The sequence below is a fragment of the Berghia stephanieae genome, chromosome 4 (genome assembly GCF_034508935.2).
Source record: "Berghia stephanieae isolate SIO BIC M18660-M18661 chromosome 4, UCSD_Bste_1.3, whole genome shotgun sequence".
In the NCBI taxonomy this organism is placed as follows: domain Eukaryota; kingdom Metazoa; phylum Mollusca; class Gastropoda; order Nudibranchia; family Aeolidiidae; genus Berghia; species Berghia stephanieae.
In genome coordinates, this window is record NC_088363.1 from 46,903,184 (window position 1) to 46,920,683 (window position 17,500).

The following is a 17,500-nucleotide window of genomic DNA, read 5'->3' on the forward strand; positions in this document are numbered from 1 at the left end:
TATTTTAAGATGCCGATTTCCACTGCTTGCTTACGTCTATAACTGACGTCCATCTTTCCAATGCAGCGTGGGGGAGCTGTATGGTCTTTTCTTCCCAACCAGAGTTGGGAACCCAGCTCGACTCCCCGCAGCGCTGTATGGTCTTGACCAAGTCATATCTTCCTAGCTCACTTTTCAACGCTGCAATTCAACGAACGCTCATGGTATTCCAGTCTTCCCTCGGAACAGACCTTAAAGACAAATTTTCCCTTGTTGTGTATAAAGGGAATTTAATTTTTTTCTTCTGTCTACAGGGCGACAGCGGCCGCATCAATGGGACACTATGAACTCATTTCTGATATCTTCCATCACCAAGATGGATTTACTGCCGATGACCTTGACCGTTACAATGTATCAAATCTGTCCTTTGGTCACCTCTATGCCAGTGCTGGACATCGGAAGGAAGACCTCATACTCAGGTAAATTCAAAATCACTTACATAATATGATATGTCTAAATCTGGTAATAGGTTACTTTGTTTATATATATATATATATATATATATATATATATATATATATATATATATATATATATATATATACATATATATATGAGCCAAGGTCAAAAGGTGCCCGCCTGATACCAGTGTTAAGAAAATTTGATTTTTACTTAATTATGGGCTGTTTTCATTGGGTTAATGCTTGAAATCAATTGATAATATGAAGAAGAGATAAAATGAGATAGCTCAACATACTCTGTTCAACAGAATATGAAATAAACAACTTGAAAGTGAAATTTGAATGCTGTTTGGCATGTGCTTAAAACGAGGTCAACGCATCACCTTTTTAGAAATCATGTAGAAATTAAATGTGATGTTTTACCCCCCTTGATTGAAATTTGACTAATAATATAAAGTCAAAATTTACTTTTAAACGCAATTGCAGTATATTACATATCTGATTAAGTTTCATATAGAGTTCTTAAAAAGTTGGTGTTGCTTGTGACCTTTGGTGTCATCAAACACAGCACAATACTAAGACTCAATACGAAACTTTAAAGCTCATATTTAATGTTTATAAAATGTTTTATTATGAGAAAAAAGCATAGATTTACTATCTGAACTCAAATCTTGGAGTAAATGTATACCATTTTGCCGATATTGAGGCTTATTGGTTTTGGTGTCATTTGTCACAAGCAACACGGCATGCGTGAACACGTGGAAGTTTGTTTCGTTAAATGGCGATTCGCAATTTTGATCCACCCTTCTTACCAGTCTTTGAAGTGCAGCACTTCCATTTGCCTTTCCAGCGTGGCTCCAGGCAGAAAAGGTAAGTTGAACTTTGGTGTCATCGCTATTTTACATTGTCACAAGCAACACTTGATATTGGATATTACAAAGTGCCACCAAAAAATTATGTTTTCAGCTGTTATTCTATTTACAAATATGATATTATGACATCTCACATAAGACTGTGATTTTGACACAATTAATTATTTCCTTGTAATTCTAATTTTTTATGTTTCAGGGTTGTATCAATCAAGAAAAAGACAAAACTCAAGCTTTTGACGAATCCAGATAAAAGAAGGGTTGTCAAGAAATTTGATTTGATTTACTATTAACACACTAAATTACTACAAACTAGCAGATTTGAGCAGTAGGGTGATGTTTACCGTATGGTTACATGAATTCATTACCATGGCTGATATTTATCTAGTGTTTGTGTGACTTCTGGTACTTTTTGTGACCATTGGTGTCATCGGTTAAAATGTCACAGGTGACACTTAAGTTTGAAGTTTCTAATGTATTTCTGTTTTCATGTTCTTCAAAGCTTGAAATGTCACTGAATTACATTTTAACAGGCTATATTACATGTGTTCAGTTGGTATTCTTGATTTATTGAGGCAAAATTGCGTTCTAGTGCCGATTTTGACCAACATAATAGCAACAATGGTATTACTAATTTCTAAGTATATTTCCAATTTGAAAGTATTTAGTTTCTTAAAATATTATTGAATTTCATTTTAGAGTAGGTTATTGTGCTTTTTTGACTGAAAATAATGATATATTATGGACGAAAGTGTGATTTGGTGTTGCTTGTGACATAAGTAATGGTGTCACCGGTCTTATGTCACAAGTCACATTCAGATGCTCTAATTTCCATGTATATTTCTATTTTTGAAGTCTTTGATTTCTGAAATATTATTAAATTTCATATTTAACTGTGATTATTACACTGGTTTGACTGAAATTAATGATATATTGTCGAAATTGCAATTTGGTATTGCTTGTGACATAAGTAATGGTGTCATCGGTCTAATGTCACAAGTGACACAATGCGGCTAAATAAGATATGCTTTGGTCACATTATTTCCCAACATTTTATTCCAAAACTTTCTGGACATTGCTGGTAATAAACATATGCAATATTGTTGTTTTTGTTAATGTACAAACATTTTTATGAAATAATATATTTGCATTCTATGTTGCTTGTGACCGATGACACCAAAAAGAAACATTTTCTCCAATAGTTGGTAATATTATTGTACTATGATTGTTGTTGATTGTGTCTTTTTGTCTATAACTTACTAAATAAAGTTTGATACTCAACAAAAATCATTTGGTTATAGAGTTTTTTGTCTCATTTTGGTGTCACCGGTCACAGGTGACACCGACAACCTATAGGTATTGTTGACGATATTATGCTGCGTTAGACCTTAAAGTTATCTAAAGGGCCTTTGATTCATGAAGTACAGGGTTTTTGCTACACATATAGAAACATGAATGGACTATTATGCCACTTTTATTTTGAGGAAAAAAATTGGCACCTTTTGACCTTGGCTCATATATATATATTTATATACGACATTGTGGATAATAAGACTTGCTGGAACCGATTGAAACACAAATGTACGTTTGACTTTCCAAAAAATTACATTACTAGCCATCCAACCAACTAACTTATCAAAAGGTCAAAAGGAAAAAAGAATATATAAATAAAATGAGCAATCGTTAAATGTATGTATGCCACTAGTCAACTAACCAATCTACTAATAGACTAGCAAACATATACCAACTTCCACTAACGTACAATTCGAAATACAAAATTCAAACATACGATTATTATTTTCACTACACGGACATCTGGGTTTTGTTTGGGGCCGGTTTTTATTCTAGTCTATACCTTTAATAATGGTTAAGGCATTGCACTGTGACCGGAAGGATCGAGCCCTGCTTCGGGAGCTTTCGTTTTTCTCCTTGGGCAAGATTATCGACCCTCAATTTGCTCACTTGGTCACTTGGACAACATGGGTGATTCTTGTTGACTTCAGACATCTTGTTTGATGAATTATCTTTATTCCTCGCGGAATGCCTAGGCGACGATATCTAATGATATCGGGGCGGAAGGGCTTATTTTTTATTATTTAATTTTTATTCATGTACGTACTACTCAGCTTTATTGACATGAAAAATTACCCAATTTGGTTGATGGATCAATGCTCTTTTGATTCAAAAGACAATTTAAATGCAGTATGGTTGAGGGGTTAAATGTGAAATTAACAACCACTTATCGAAATCGACATTCCATTAATTAGTATAGGGCCAGAAAAACATCTATTTTAGCCAATCATCTGCTGATATAAGTTCATGTTTGACTCGGTGTGTATTTTAAATGGTCATCTAAACCACACAAAACTACCGCGTTGTTTTCTACCAACATATCTGACATCAGATGGCTGATCCGTCTAAAATTAAATAAAAACATGGTGAGCAGAGCTCGTATGTAGACTTTAGACTTTCACCAATCGTGAAAATCAAGGATCCGCCGACCATCGATATATTCATTTATCCCGGTGGACAATGTACATTGTACATAATATGATCTATCATCTCAAAACGATTATATGTCGGAGTAAGTCAGACGCCCCAAAATTATTTAAAAGTAGAAGTGACCAGCATTGTGAGATTAAATATTTTGTTATTTTAAGAAACTGGCATTTGTATTCCATAAAATCAATGAAAAATGTAACCCAAATTCTATAATATTTTGAACTATAAAACAATTTTTTTTTCCGTCATGAACAACTTAATATAATACCCTTCGGGGTAGTGTAACAATTACATGATATCTACAGCTATGTTGCTTAAATTAGATGTTTGAGTAGTTCATTATTAGGTATTATTCCACCCCTCCCCCTAGATAGTAACGTGTAATGATATGTTTACAATAATAAATCGTGACGTCAGATTATCAAGCCTAAATTTTTACTAAAAATCAAATTCCTTTTTTAAAAAGTAGATCTGTCATTTGAATGTTTTTGAAGATGTCTTATATTCAAAGATGATGAAATAGTAATCGATTGAAGGAGTAGAATAAATATTTCTTACACTCTAACGTTTTTGAATCAGAACGGTGCTCCCAAAGTTCACTTGAAAGCTCGTGCAGCGGTTGGAAAGAGGTCCGTAATTCCAAAAAGTAAGAGCGTAAGAATCGTACATCTAGAAGAGTTTATAGCTCTTCTAGTTACTCTAATCTTGATATTGATACTCAATGTCATAGACTAAATAAACAAACTATATCAGCGTACATTTGTATCAATCTTAGGCATAGACCGTATCTATATAATTTATAGTCAAGAATGGGAAACTTGAATCCAGTTTATATATATGTATAAATTATTGCACATGTCACACATGTTACCCATCGTCTCAAATTAGTATTAAATTCTAGTGAAGCATATGTTAAAAAGTTAAAGTTTAAATGATAGAACATATGAAAATTGTAGATTTTCCACTTTATGAATCTAGACTCATTCTTTGCAATAATGTATTCATACATATAAACTGGACTCACATTTCCCATACTTAATTAACAATAAATTATATATGCGGTCTATTTATAAAGATTGAGACTGATGTACGCTGATATAGTTTGTTTATCTAGTCTATTACATTGAGTTTCATATTCATGATTGCAGTAACAGAAATCCAGAAGAACTTAGAACTCTTCGAGATGGAGATAATAATAACACCTAATAATGAATTATCCAATAATCTAATTTAAGCATTTGCTGTAGATATCATGTTATTGTTACAAGAACTAATCACCCAACTTGCGGTCTAAAAACAATTACAAATAGCCGAGTGACGTCAACTCCATTCATGACCCCTTTTGACCCACACTACATCAACACTAACAAGGTTTGCACGTGCTCTCACTCATTGATCTATAAAATCCCGACGCCTTTACAAATTATTGCACATTTTCATAGATCTCGGTAAGTGAGCAAATCACGTATCTACTTGTATTTATGATAAGACCATTTCTTATCAGTTTTATGTGATTTCCAAATTGGTTTGGCGACAATCATACTTTCTAAAATAAAGATTTACCTTCAGAAACACGCACCCTCTCGCGCACAAATAATTATACACAATAAGAGGCTTATATAATCATAAATAACCACACACGAATACACACTACAACGCAAACACTTACAGAGAGAGAGAGAGTGAAAGATAGAGATAGAGAGAGAGAAATAGAGAGAGAGAAAGACACACACACACACACAGAGAGAAAGAGAGAGAGTGAGTGAGAGAGAGAGAGAGAAAGACACACAGAGAGAGAAAGACAGAGAGTGAGAGTGAGAGAAAGACACATAGTGAGAGAGAGAGAGAGAGAGAGAGAGAGAAAGAGTGAGAAAGACACACAGTGAGAGAGAGAAAGACAGACAGAGAGAGAGAGAGAGGGAGAGAGAGAGAGAGAGAGAGAGAGAGAGAGAGAGAGAGAGAGAGAGAGAGAGAGGACGTAGACATACGAGCAAGCATTACAAGATTTATCTATACGCATTTTTCAACTTTATCAGACTTTTCACGTCAAATGTAAAAGCAAATTTAATGGGTTCAGGGTTTTACGTTTGCCGCGTGTTTTAGCAGGTAAAATTGATAACGTAAATATTGGGATCGGTTTTGAAATTGAAAAACATTGGGTTTTTTTTCATTTATTACAGTTATTATCATTATTCCTATTACTAATAATAATAATAATAATAATAATAATAATAATAATAATAATAATAATAATAATTCATAACAACAATCATCCTCATAGTAATAATAACGATAAACAGGATGATGATTATGATGATGATAATGATGATAATATTATAATCATTATTGTTAATATTATTATTATTATTATTATTATTATTATTATTATTATTATTATTATTATTATATTATTATTATATTATTATTATTATTATTATTATTATTATATATTATTATTATTATATATTATTATATATTATATTATTATTATTATTATTATATAATAATAATAATAATAAGAAAAAAGAAGAAGAAGAGAGAAGAAGAAGAAGAAGAAGAAGAAGAAGAAGAAGAAGAAGAAGAAGAAGAAGAAAGAAGAAGAAGAAGAAGAAGAAGAAGTAAGAAGAGAAGAAGAAGAAGAAGAAGAAGAAGAAGAAGAAGAAGAAGAAGAAGAAAGAAGAAGAAGAAGAAGAGAAGAAGAAGAAGAAGAAAGATAGAGAAGAATGAAGAATAAGATGATGATGATGATGATGATGATGATGATGATGATGGTGATGATGATGATGATGATGGTGGTGGTGGTGTTGGTGGTGTTGCTGGTGGTGGTGGTCGTCGTGGTGGCTGTGGTGCTGCAGGTTTGATACTAATAATAATGTTAATATCAATACTATTAAGGATGATGGTATTAGACAGGTATTATGTTGGATGTTTTCAAACTCAAGAACGCGCCTTTAGCTCAATTTCTCATCGAACCTCTGGCAGATGTTCGTGATAGTCACCTCGACCTGTACTTTCACAGGATACAAAAAGTGGAGGAGTGAAATCGAGGCCAATGATATGAAATAATTAAAACGGCGGCACAACGTTGCATTGTGGGCGTATCGCCTTGGATCGATTAAAAACATTCTAAGAGAATAAATCTGTATCTCTCTCTGACTTTGTGTCATCGTAAATTCCTGTGACTTTGATGGTGTATCTATTTGATAATACCCGAATAACATTTTCCCCCTTAATAGCATTTCACATAACATAATTTTGTTCATTTTCAGTGGTGTAGCACAATAATTCTCAAAGTGATGGTCCTCGACCATAGACCCTCACAGCCTTGTGCCTTTGCTTTTATCTATTTATTCTCTAGTTGTAATACTGACAGTTTCAATGCTATGAAATAGACATCGTCGATTGGCTTCATTTTCAATATACTTAAACAGTCTTACAGCAATGTCCATCAACAGTCAATTTTATGCATCTGGTCCCTTACCTTAACCTTAAATCTCCCCTCATCTGGTCTGGCTGCTGTCCTAGGCCCGTTTTCATTAACGCGGACTAGATTTATTTATTTACTAGTCCAGTAAATGTCTTGCTAGTCTGAAGCCTAAAGTGACTAAAATCGGATTTCATGAACGTTTTCTAGTCTCTGACAAGCAAGTCTCTTGCCTAGAAGTGGGCGTTATAAGGACGGTGACTCATTCGGCTATTTTGTGCTGGTTACATCACGCTCTCTAGTACACGATGGCAAGTAATATACCGGCCGTCATACTTCCAACGAAAAAGATTTCTAAAGAGGAAATTAGCAACACACCCGGTTTAGATAATATTTCGTTCCGTTTCATATTTGAATTCACTAGTGCCATGATGAATCAAATCACATGATATTGACTGTCGAGTGATAGACTACAAGGATGTCCATGGTCGACTATCAATTATAGATTAAGGCCAATGAAAGATTCTTTGAAACGCAAACAAATTGAACCAAAAGCAAATAAACAAACAAATGGCTGGCTAAAAGCAATAATAAAGAGCAGAGTAATGTCAATTTCGCTCTAACTATACAATTCCATAATTCCTTACTATCACACAAACTTTCTCTACCTCTGCCGATTACATATTTGATTACCCCGACATAATACGAAATTGAGGCGGGGGTCACATTAAAAGCAAACTGCGCTATATAGTGCGCTCGGCTAAGAAACTCACAACATTATCATACGGACGTATAACGGACCAACACACAAAACTATGTGTAACCTTAAAAGTTTATAGTCTGGTTGATACAGTTTAGTGAGAATTACTTGTAAACATGGATGGCAAAAAACTATAACAAAGGCCTGTGTCACGTCAACTTCGTTCTATATCTGATCACGTTTGTTTTGTTTCTATCTCTTCACCCTTAGCTGTGAGTGGCGAGGTGAAAAGTGTGGCCCAGAAAACTTTACAGAGTTTGCTACAGACAACGGCAAATGTTACACGTTCAACAACAAAAATACAGCCAAGCTCTTTGTGGATTCACCTGGTAAGATTGGTGTATTTCTTTGTTATTAAAATTGTTTCTAGAAACCTTTCTCTTCCCAACCTTTTTTATTTTTTCTTCGTCAATTTTTGTAAGTCGTAATGTGTCATTCGTGTCGATTTGTCGATGATTACTTTCTTCATTTATATTGATGGAAAAGATGAGGGAGAAGAAAAAGGAGGAGGAAGGGGAGTAGTAGTAGTAGTAGTAGTAGTAGTAGTAGTAGTAGTAGTAGTAGGAGGAGGAGGAGGAGGAGGAGGAGGAGGAGGAAGAAGAGGAGGAGGAGGAGAAAGAGAAGGATTAGAAGAAGATGACGAAGAAGAAGAAGAAGAAGAAGGAGGAGGAGGAGGAGGAGGAGGAGGAGGAGGAGGAGGAGGAGGAGGAGGAGAAGGAGGAGGAGGAGGAGAAGAAGAAGAAGAAGAAGAAGAAGAAGATATTTATTAATTGACAGGAAAGCCTTGGTTTCGAACGAATATTGACCCTGAGACCCATGGCTAAAAAATTTGAATCGCTACAATTTCGTAAAAAATAATTCCATCACAACCTTTGACGACCACAGCAATCGTTATGCAAAAAATATTTCCCAAATCATGATTTGATTTTAAATACGCCAAAGTGTCAACTTACTTCTTAATTGAATTAGAACTATAATATAAATAATGATATCAAATGATGATTTTATACGATTCTTACACTCGACTCTTGCTTTTTGGAATTCCGGACGTAATCCCAACCGCTGCACGAGCTTGCGAGTGCGCGTTGGGAGCAAAGTTCGAATTTCAAAACGCACGAGTGTAAGAAATCTTCTATCCTATTCTTCTATTATAGCCTTCAATTAATTCATATTTCGTCATCCTTCAGTAAAAGACATCTATAAAATATTTAAATGATACTTCTTTTTAAAGAATCTGGTTTTTGTGAAATTCAACGTCTGATAGCCTGACGTCACTATTGTAAACTTGATATCAATACGCGTTAACTTAGGGAGAGGGGCATAGAATTATAATGTATCACTAAACAAAGTACATTACATAATCTCTCCCAATGATTACATTTTTTCAACCCAACGACAATCACTCAAAGGCACCGAATATGTGCGGGGCCACATAGTAGGGTGTCTCCGCACATTTTAAGTGATGTGAAAAGATTTGTTACGTTAAACTGGCCAAATGTGAACAGTTTTATGCACTATTCGGTAAATAATTTAGATTTCGAAAGCTATTTAAAAGAGGATTGCCTTGATAAAAAAGATACATTACCAGCAAGTATCGCTATCGCTCGATTCCAAGTTGTAGTTGAATGTGTTAATTTTTTCTACCATATACCGATCGTAAACATTTCGTAGAAAATAATATGAATTTGCTTTTCAATAAACATGAAAATTAGATATTATAAATCCCGGACACACTTCTCTATTTAGACCCATGTCTCAAAAATGTCAGTTTCTTTCTATTCAGTGGTATGAGAGCCTGTTCAAGCAACGCGATTTCTATATCGTAATGTATCCAATTTTTTTGTACATTAGAAGTCTTGTTAACGACATGGCCACATTTCATGTGATATTATAAACTGATTTGAAAATACAACTTTTAGCATATTCATGACAACAAGAGATGAAGTGAGTAGGAAAGTGCCAGAAGACAAAATAGAATAAAAATTTCGCGACGGCAATGGGGGGTTCGAACCCGCGATCTTACTGGTACTCCGCCTGACCGGAAGAGCATGACTCTACCGTGTAAGCTATACACGATTCCAAAAAGATCGTCTCTAACCCATATAGCATATTGCACGGTTTTATTAGATTGACATCCATTCATTTGGCGTTGTAACGATATAAAATTATCTCTGACCCTGGGGATGTCAGACTTTCAGATTCCTCCATTTAGAAAACGCTCAAAATAACTAAATAGAAAAAGATAAGGGACAGCGTGGCTCAGCGGTATGGTCTTTGCTTCTTACCCAAAAGGTAACGAGTTCTATTCACCCTCCGAGTTGCGTCGCCTTGAGCAATTCACCTCCCCCTAGCTCACTTTGCGGCGCTGCACTGCGGCTGACTCCTGGATTATTCCAGTCTTCCCTTGGGATAGAACTTGAGACAAATTTCCCCATAGAGATGAATAAAGGAAATTTTTATTTTTTAAATGATTAGTTCAGCAACTGAATGCAATAGTACGCAATCGAAGGTCTCTTCGACCTGTATTTTTACAGGATACAAAAATGGAGGAGTAAAATCGCGGTCAATGATATGAAATAATTAAATCGACGGCACAACATTGCCTTCTGCGCGTATCGCCTGGATATCTGGTTTCTGGTATAGGATAAACTGGAGTAATCTCCCCTGTGGTTGATTTCATGCATGGTTTCCTTGCATGTGTCTGGTATCCGATAATCTACAGTTGCCTAACCTTGCAATAGTTGCTTCCCCTGCCTTGCAGATACGTAATTTGAAATAATAATAATATTATTTGTTCAAAATATTTATTATTATACAACCATAGAAGAGAAAAAAAAGGAAATCGATAATTAGCAACATACACAAAACTCATCTTTTTAGCGAAAACACGTACACTAAATTCCAATTAAGTGCAGCAACATGCACATAATATTGCTTACCCACCTTACTACAAACGGTATTATATCAAAGTGGCATTGCCGATGAAAATAGTAAAAAGAATGAGGTTTATTCTGGTTGAAAATGCCTACGGTTGTTCTCAAAATATGATCATATAGCTAAGTAGTCCATCTCACAAGAAACGTAGATTTCCTTTAAAGAAACGATTACACAGGCGTCAGAATATTGTCACCCATTTGAACACTAACCGAGCAGAACATCGTTTGATTTTGTCACGAGACGAGACACCACACGACTGAGTCACCTACGTCTTGCAGATGAAAATGTTGCTGCTTGATGCTCGACGGAAAAAATAAAGATAAGTATTGAATTGTAATCTTCAGTTTATTAGACGAAGAAGACAAATACTGTGGACGTATCGGGTTTCGCCTTTATCAACAAAACTAAGGACGAATCAAATATGTGTGAATGGCTTAGTTAATGTAAAAATTCGTCCTGAGTGCTTCATTCATCATGTTTTGTTGAAAAGGGGAAAACCGAAACGTCCACAGTATCTGTCTTCGTCAAATAAATTGAAGCTTACAATTCAATGCTAATCTTTATTTTTACGTCTTGAAAGACTCCATAATCTAAAATTAATGCTCATTTTACCTCCTCATGACATCAATAAGTCAACATGTCATATAATGGAGAAATAAATAATAATGTGAAATTGAATGTAAGCTTCAATTTAATTACAAAAACAGATCAAATGAACGTTTCCGGTTACCCCTTTATCAACAAAACAGGATGAATGAAACACCACAAACGAATGAGATGATATGGTAGTGGCGTAGTTAAGATGAATAAAGAAAACATTAGCTACGCCACTACACATCATCTCATTCATCGGTGGTTTTTCATTCTTCCTCTTTTGTTGATAAAGGGGAAACCCGAAACGTTCATTTGATCTGTTTTTGTAATGAAATTGAAGCTTACATTCAATTTCACATTATTATTTATTTCTTCGAGCTTCGAGCAGCAGCATTTACATATAATGGAGAGGAAATTAGCTTCACCGTTAGGTTGGCGATGAGACTACACACGTTTCCAGATCAGATTGGTAATCATCTTGAACTTTATTTTTTCTTCCCAGGTGCCAAGGAAGGTCTGACCATGACCTTCAACATAGAACAGTACGAATACATGCCTGGTCCTAACGACGCTGCAGGTATCAAGATCCTGTTACATCACAGAGACCAATTTCCCAATGTACGAGAGCTGGGCATGGTGCTGGCTGCTGGAACGCATTCCTTAGTGGGGATGAAAATAACATCGGTAAAGTGTTGGTATTTCAATGTTGTTGTAGATGCTGCTACGATTGTGATTGGTTATGATTTTATTGCTATTGTTAATGTTATTTTTTCTGTTGTTATTGACGTGTTAATGTTGTTGTTATTAGTTATTATTATAGCTATTGTCGTTGATGTTATTTTTCCTCACCAAATAGAGAAAATGTATAATTACCATCTCAAAACGGTATTGTGCCAATTACTAAAAAGTGAGTTTAAAGTAAAAGTGAACAGAAATGTAATATCTTTGTTTATCATTTAAAAAGCCTATGTCTATTGTCTTTAACAGATACATACAATAATTTATCCAATATATAGAATTAGCCCAACTTTCGTATATTTTTACTATAAAATCAACTACAGCAAATAAATTAACCCGACATTATGCTGATTTGAGACTGTCATGGATCACATCTGTCATTTGATTGACAAAAACTGGTTTGGGTCAAAGTTCCATGAGCTGCCATACTTGAACTTTACAGAACCATTCATTCAGCACTGCCCGATGTGATGTTAACCTACTGCCTTTCAGTTGCTAAACAAAGATCACATCGCTGCACCATACTGTTCATTTCCGTCATTGCACCTTTATGATTGGATTTTGTTTTGTTTGTGCATCGAAATCAGCTTGTTTTTTTAAAGTTATCTTTCAAACGTTTTGTAGATAGAATGCAGTTAACGTCACAATGCAATTTGCTTTCATTATTTTTCTCAGCCATGTAGGTGCAACATTTCCATTTAATTCAATCCAAAAGAGCTCGTAGACATATTTTGTTTACAGGATATTAATGTCTCCACTATTTGTTAATTGTTTTGTTGAAGTTTAAATTGTTGATCATGAGATTAAGCCGGAAACGACAAATTATGATATAGAGTGCCATCTAGGTATACCAATTTTTCTGTCAAATCTAATGTCACTTCTGATACAGAGCTATTTAAGAGCTGAGACAAATTCTAAATGATTTCTCCTAATGTAGTAATGAGTTTGGTCATGAGTGCTGGATAAAAATGGTATGGTAGTAGTGGTGGTCGTGATTCAGCTGCTGTAATATACATGTTATATATATATATATATATATATATATATATATATATATATATATATATATATATATATATTTGGTACATGTAGCAGTGATGAGACAATAATGATAGCGTTTATTATGCTTATGGTTTCAATAGACAGTTACGTAATAAGTTCCAATAAACAAGACGTCATGTCCAGTTTTCTTCCACTTGACAACGGTCCCATTGGGTCCTGCTGTAATAAACGATTAAAGACACGCACAAAATACCAGAAAACCTGATCATAGAGGTCGGTTGAACTGACGTGTCCGCACTTGAGAAAAAAATTGATGGAAAGATAGCTAGGAGTGTCATTCCCTAACCATAATCCAATTTCCACAGGGTATGAGATTTTTTATTTTAAAAACAGCAGGTGTTTGGGGAGGGGAGTCTTCTCTCCCTGGGTTTCTGAATACTGGACCGGAGAATCCACAAAAAAGAATTAATCTCTTTATTCATCCTCACGGTTTCTTTTGGGCCCATTTCGAGAAAAGGCCGAGAATCAAGGCTTTATCCGCAACGTATGTAATAAGGAATGCATCTACCTCAAAAGGGAAAAAGGAAAATTCCGACAGCGGGGTTCGAACCTGAGCCCCCAGGTAGAAATGTTATGCTTTATTCATTCAGCTATCTCGCACCTCTGGCACGGACTGTCTTCTTCAAGACTACACAGCTGTGGAACACAGTCTTCCAAATCTAAATTTATTTATTCAATATTTATCTAACATGAGGCAAGGAACTAGAGCTAACGCCTCGGGTTATGTCAGTCTTCCTATAGAGCGTGTTTTAAAAAATATCTAATGGAGATAAATATAGAGAATTTTACATTTGTCGTCTCGTATTTCTGCCTTTATTAGGTTATCTATTTAATCGAATTATCCATTTAAAGGGAACTACAGTATCTGCATGCATCCAAAATTTGAATTGATCCGTTTAAAATACATTCTCTATGTTTAAAAAAATGTAATTTTTGTTGTATAATTGACTTTAAATCCTTTCCCCAAATTTATTTGTATGTTTTTGTTTTAGAAAAATAATTTTCAAGTCGTTTGCTACAACTTGCTCTTAATATTTAGATTAGTCAGACCTAGTGGATCCATTTTCAAATTTATTATTGAGTTTGGTTTAGAAACTCCTACCTCGTCATTTTTTCCATAACATTTATGGCAAAATATTTTCCCATGTTCTGATTGAGAAAACAAAACACTTTCTCGTAACTTCCATTGCAGGTCAGCTTCGTTGACACTCATGCACTATCAGTGCAGACATTTGAAAATAAGAGTTGGAATGTTTTGGTAGGGAACTGATGTGAATGTTATTATCGTGTGGTCATGTATGAACAATACTTTTCTAATTTTTCATCATTGACAGCTGTTCCACACCTCCTCTCCACTCCTCCATCAATGTCGAATATTATGTCTGAAATACTAAAATATATTTTGTCTCCTTTATTGAACAATTTCGATTTTCAAAATCCATTTTGTTTGATGTAATCTATACCTTTGGCTTTGTTCAAGTTAATTTGGAACCAGTTATCATGCTTTGCTAGGCGGATATGACGTCAAGCTGTTATTTCCTGTCATGGTTATGGCCATAGATATCATATCACTAGATAGCCATCTAGGTCACAAAGTCCGATATTTCCTGGGCCCATAGGCTGATTATACTGTGTCGCCCGGAAGTAACTCTTTTTGTCTGAAGAGCAAGCACGCGAGGCTCTTTGTTATATATTTTATTTTCCCTCGCCTCGATTCAAAATTAATCGCTACTTCTGGCAAACGATTCTTCAAAAACTGTAAATACATAAATATCGGGTGGCTCAGAAAATTTGTCTCCTGTTTCCTCTGTTTTGTCTCCCACTTCTTTTCCACATTATCTATAAGGCTTAAATTCTCATGGCAAAAAAAAAAAAATAAAAGAAATCAATATTTCACGTTGTGTTGTCCAAAGTTCATGTAAAACGAGTACAATTTTAATTCTTTTACACAACATTAAAAAATATGATGCCTAGTTGAGTGATTGTAAAAGTGCGTTAATTGATTTCATCGTTTGGTTGATTATGTATCGCTTGAAGGAGGAGTTACTTCTGTACCAAAAGGAACCTATAATTGCTGTGCATTAAGGTGAAATACTCACGACATCCATTAGCCAGATATAATTTGCCAACAAACAAAAATATGTGTAATTTTGAACGTTTATAGTCTGATTGATATAATAGAATTTAGTGAGAAATAATCGATTAAAATAGATGTCCAAAAAAAAACCCAATAACAAATAGCTGAGTGGCGTCAATTTCGTTTCATCTTCATCATAATTCTTTTAAAAAGAAACATTCCTCTGGATTGGCTGACTCACAAGCAGTGCATTCTCCAGAAACTCATGGTATCGTGTTTTGTCTCCATTGAATGATTCACAGAGAACGTTTACATCGATCCCGACAAAGCTAAGTGGGTGCTTCGTTTTTAGGTCCAATCATTTTGATTATCACTGCCGGAATGCCCATCCGACAAATTTATCGCAAAACCGGAGACAACCATTTCAAAATTTGATAGAATTTCATCAGAAAAATAAAATCTGTTTGGACAGAGGCCCGTCGTTTGCACGAAGAGTGATTCTTCATTTTCGTCCTCGTCTGCGTCAAGTTGTTAAAAAACCAAGGCAGTGCCATAACAATGCACTTTAGATGAATACATTACATTTCATAAGATATTTCTTGGGTAAAGTAATCTGAATTGTTTTTCTTGTATTCACTATTCAGTACATTTGAGTTTTTAATCGATAAGAGAATATCCTGTCTTACCCCCTCCATAATCAAACAAAAAAGAGACGCACGTTCATTAAAACACAAACAATGCCTTATTTTGCCAAGATCAGTTCAACAACAATGAAATAACAGTTATCATAAAATTATTTGAAGTTTAGCAAAATAAATATTTATATTTCTAGAAAACGTATGTAAAAATTTGCGGAAATGGGTCTTAAATAGAATAGACATAATAAACTGCCAAACAGGGCACGGTTTTTCTGAGCCATCCTGTATACAACTAACATTATCTATACTTATTAATTACTTTTAAAAATGCAATAATTGTTCCACAATTTGCGTCCTTAGCATCCATCAAAACGTGAGGCTGATTATGCGATATGGATAAAGGGTAGATATCGGAATCGTTGCTTGTATCATTGCAGTTGTCCGAAGCAAGAGTTGCCAGATTGTTTAATTGGCGCATTTGTACATTTGGTTACAAAATCTGCAACACGATAATTATTGAGATTCACAAAAAATGTAAGTGTTAGGTATGGCATTGTCTCACGATGATCCATCTTAAATATTCTGCCATATTTAAAAGACGTTATTGGCCATTCGTATAACAAAAATTGTTCTGTGAACATAATTTCAGGAAATTGCTACAAAAACTTGGCAATTGTAATCTATTCTTAAATGGTGCTGTTTTCAACGAATTGAATGTTCAAAAACAAAATTAATCGAATGACTTACGTATGTTTTAAGCTAGACGTCATCGCTGAGATATTTCTTTACTATAGCAATCTCTACATTGACAAAAATGCAAAGCCCTCCCAGCATTTTTATAGAAAATAAAGAGGTAATTAAGATCAACACAAGATATTTAAACCCAGTAATCCGCATGGGACGGATATTGCTCAGCGCATGACAATTCCGATGATATTTTAGGAACGGAAAGAGCAGCCCTATATGTCTATTTTACTATTATAGTTTGATGCTATAGTTCATATTTCATTTTGGACTCCCTTGTAATGGAAAAAACACGATTATCCTCATTCCCTTAAGTTATGGTTAAACCCACGTGTACTTATTTGCAGGTCTGGTAATCCAATTCCTTATGGGCTCATTGTTGTGATGGAAATCTCAAAAATTGACGCAAATATTGCCTATTACAACAATGTTAAACTAGGCCCATACGCCGGTTCAGATGTCAGACCTGCATATATGTACACGTACACCCTTAGAATTTTTCACTTAACAATTAGTCATGTACTCGATGTTCATCATATGATGTTGTAACGCATCTGTGTTTGCTTTAAAACCATATTGACACGTAATGATTTATAGATATGAAATACAATGCTCATCTAACATTGTTTATATATACTTCCTGATGAGAGCAACGCTTGATAACAACGTTGTGGAAGTCATACAATCTTAATTATCTTTCAAATGTTTATATATA

General features: G+C 34.7%; 1 protein-coding gene across 3 annotated transcripts in view; it reads left to right on the forward strand.

Annotated features, from left to right (window-relative positions):
- The window catches only part of LOC144970699 (uncharacterized), a 116,192-nt gene that overhangs the window by 71,466 nt on the left and 27,226 nt on the right, over nt 1–17,500 (forward strand). For all 3 annotated transcript variants that reach the window (XM_078910609.1, XM_078910612.1, XM_078910610.1), the window contains exons 4-6: nt 294–458; nt 8,206–8,324; nt 12,029–12,210. In XM_078910609.1, coding sequence (XP_078766735.1) covers nt 294–458; nt 8,206–8,324; nt 12,029–12,210 — 466 coding nt within the window. The remainder of the gene's footprint in view (nt 1–293; nt 459–8,205; nt 8,325–12,028; nt 12,211–17,500) is intronic.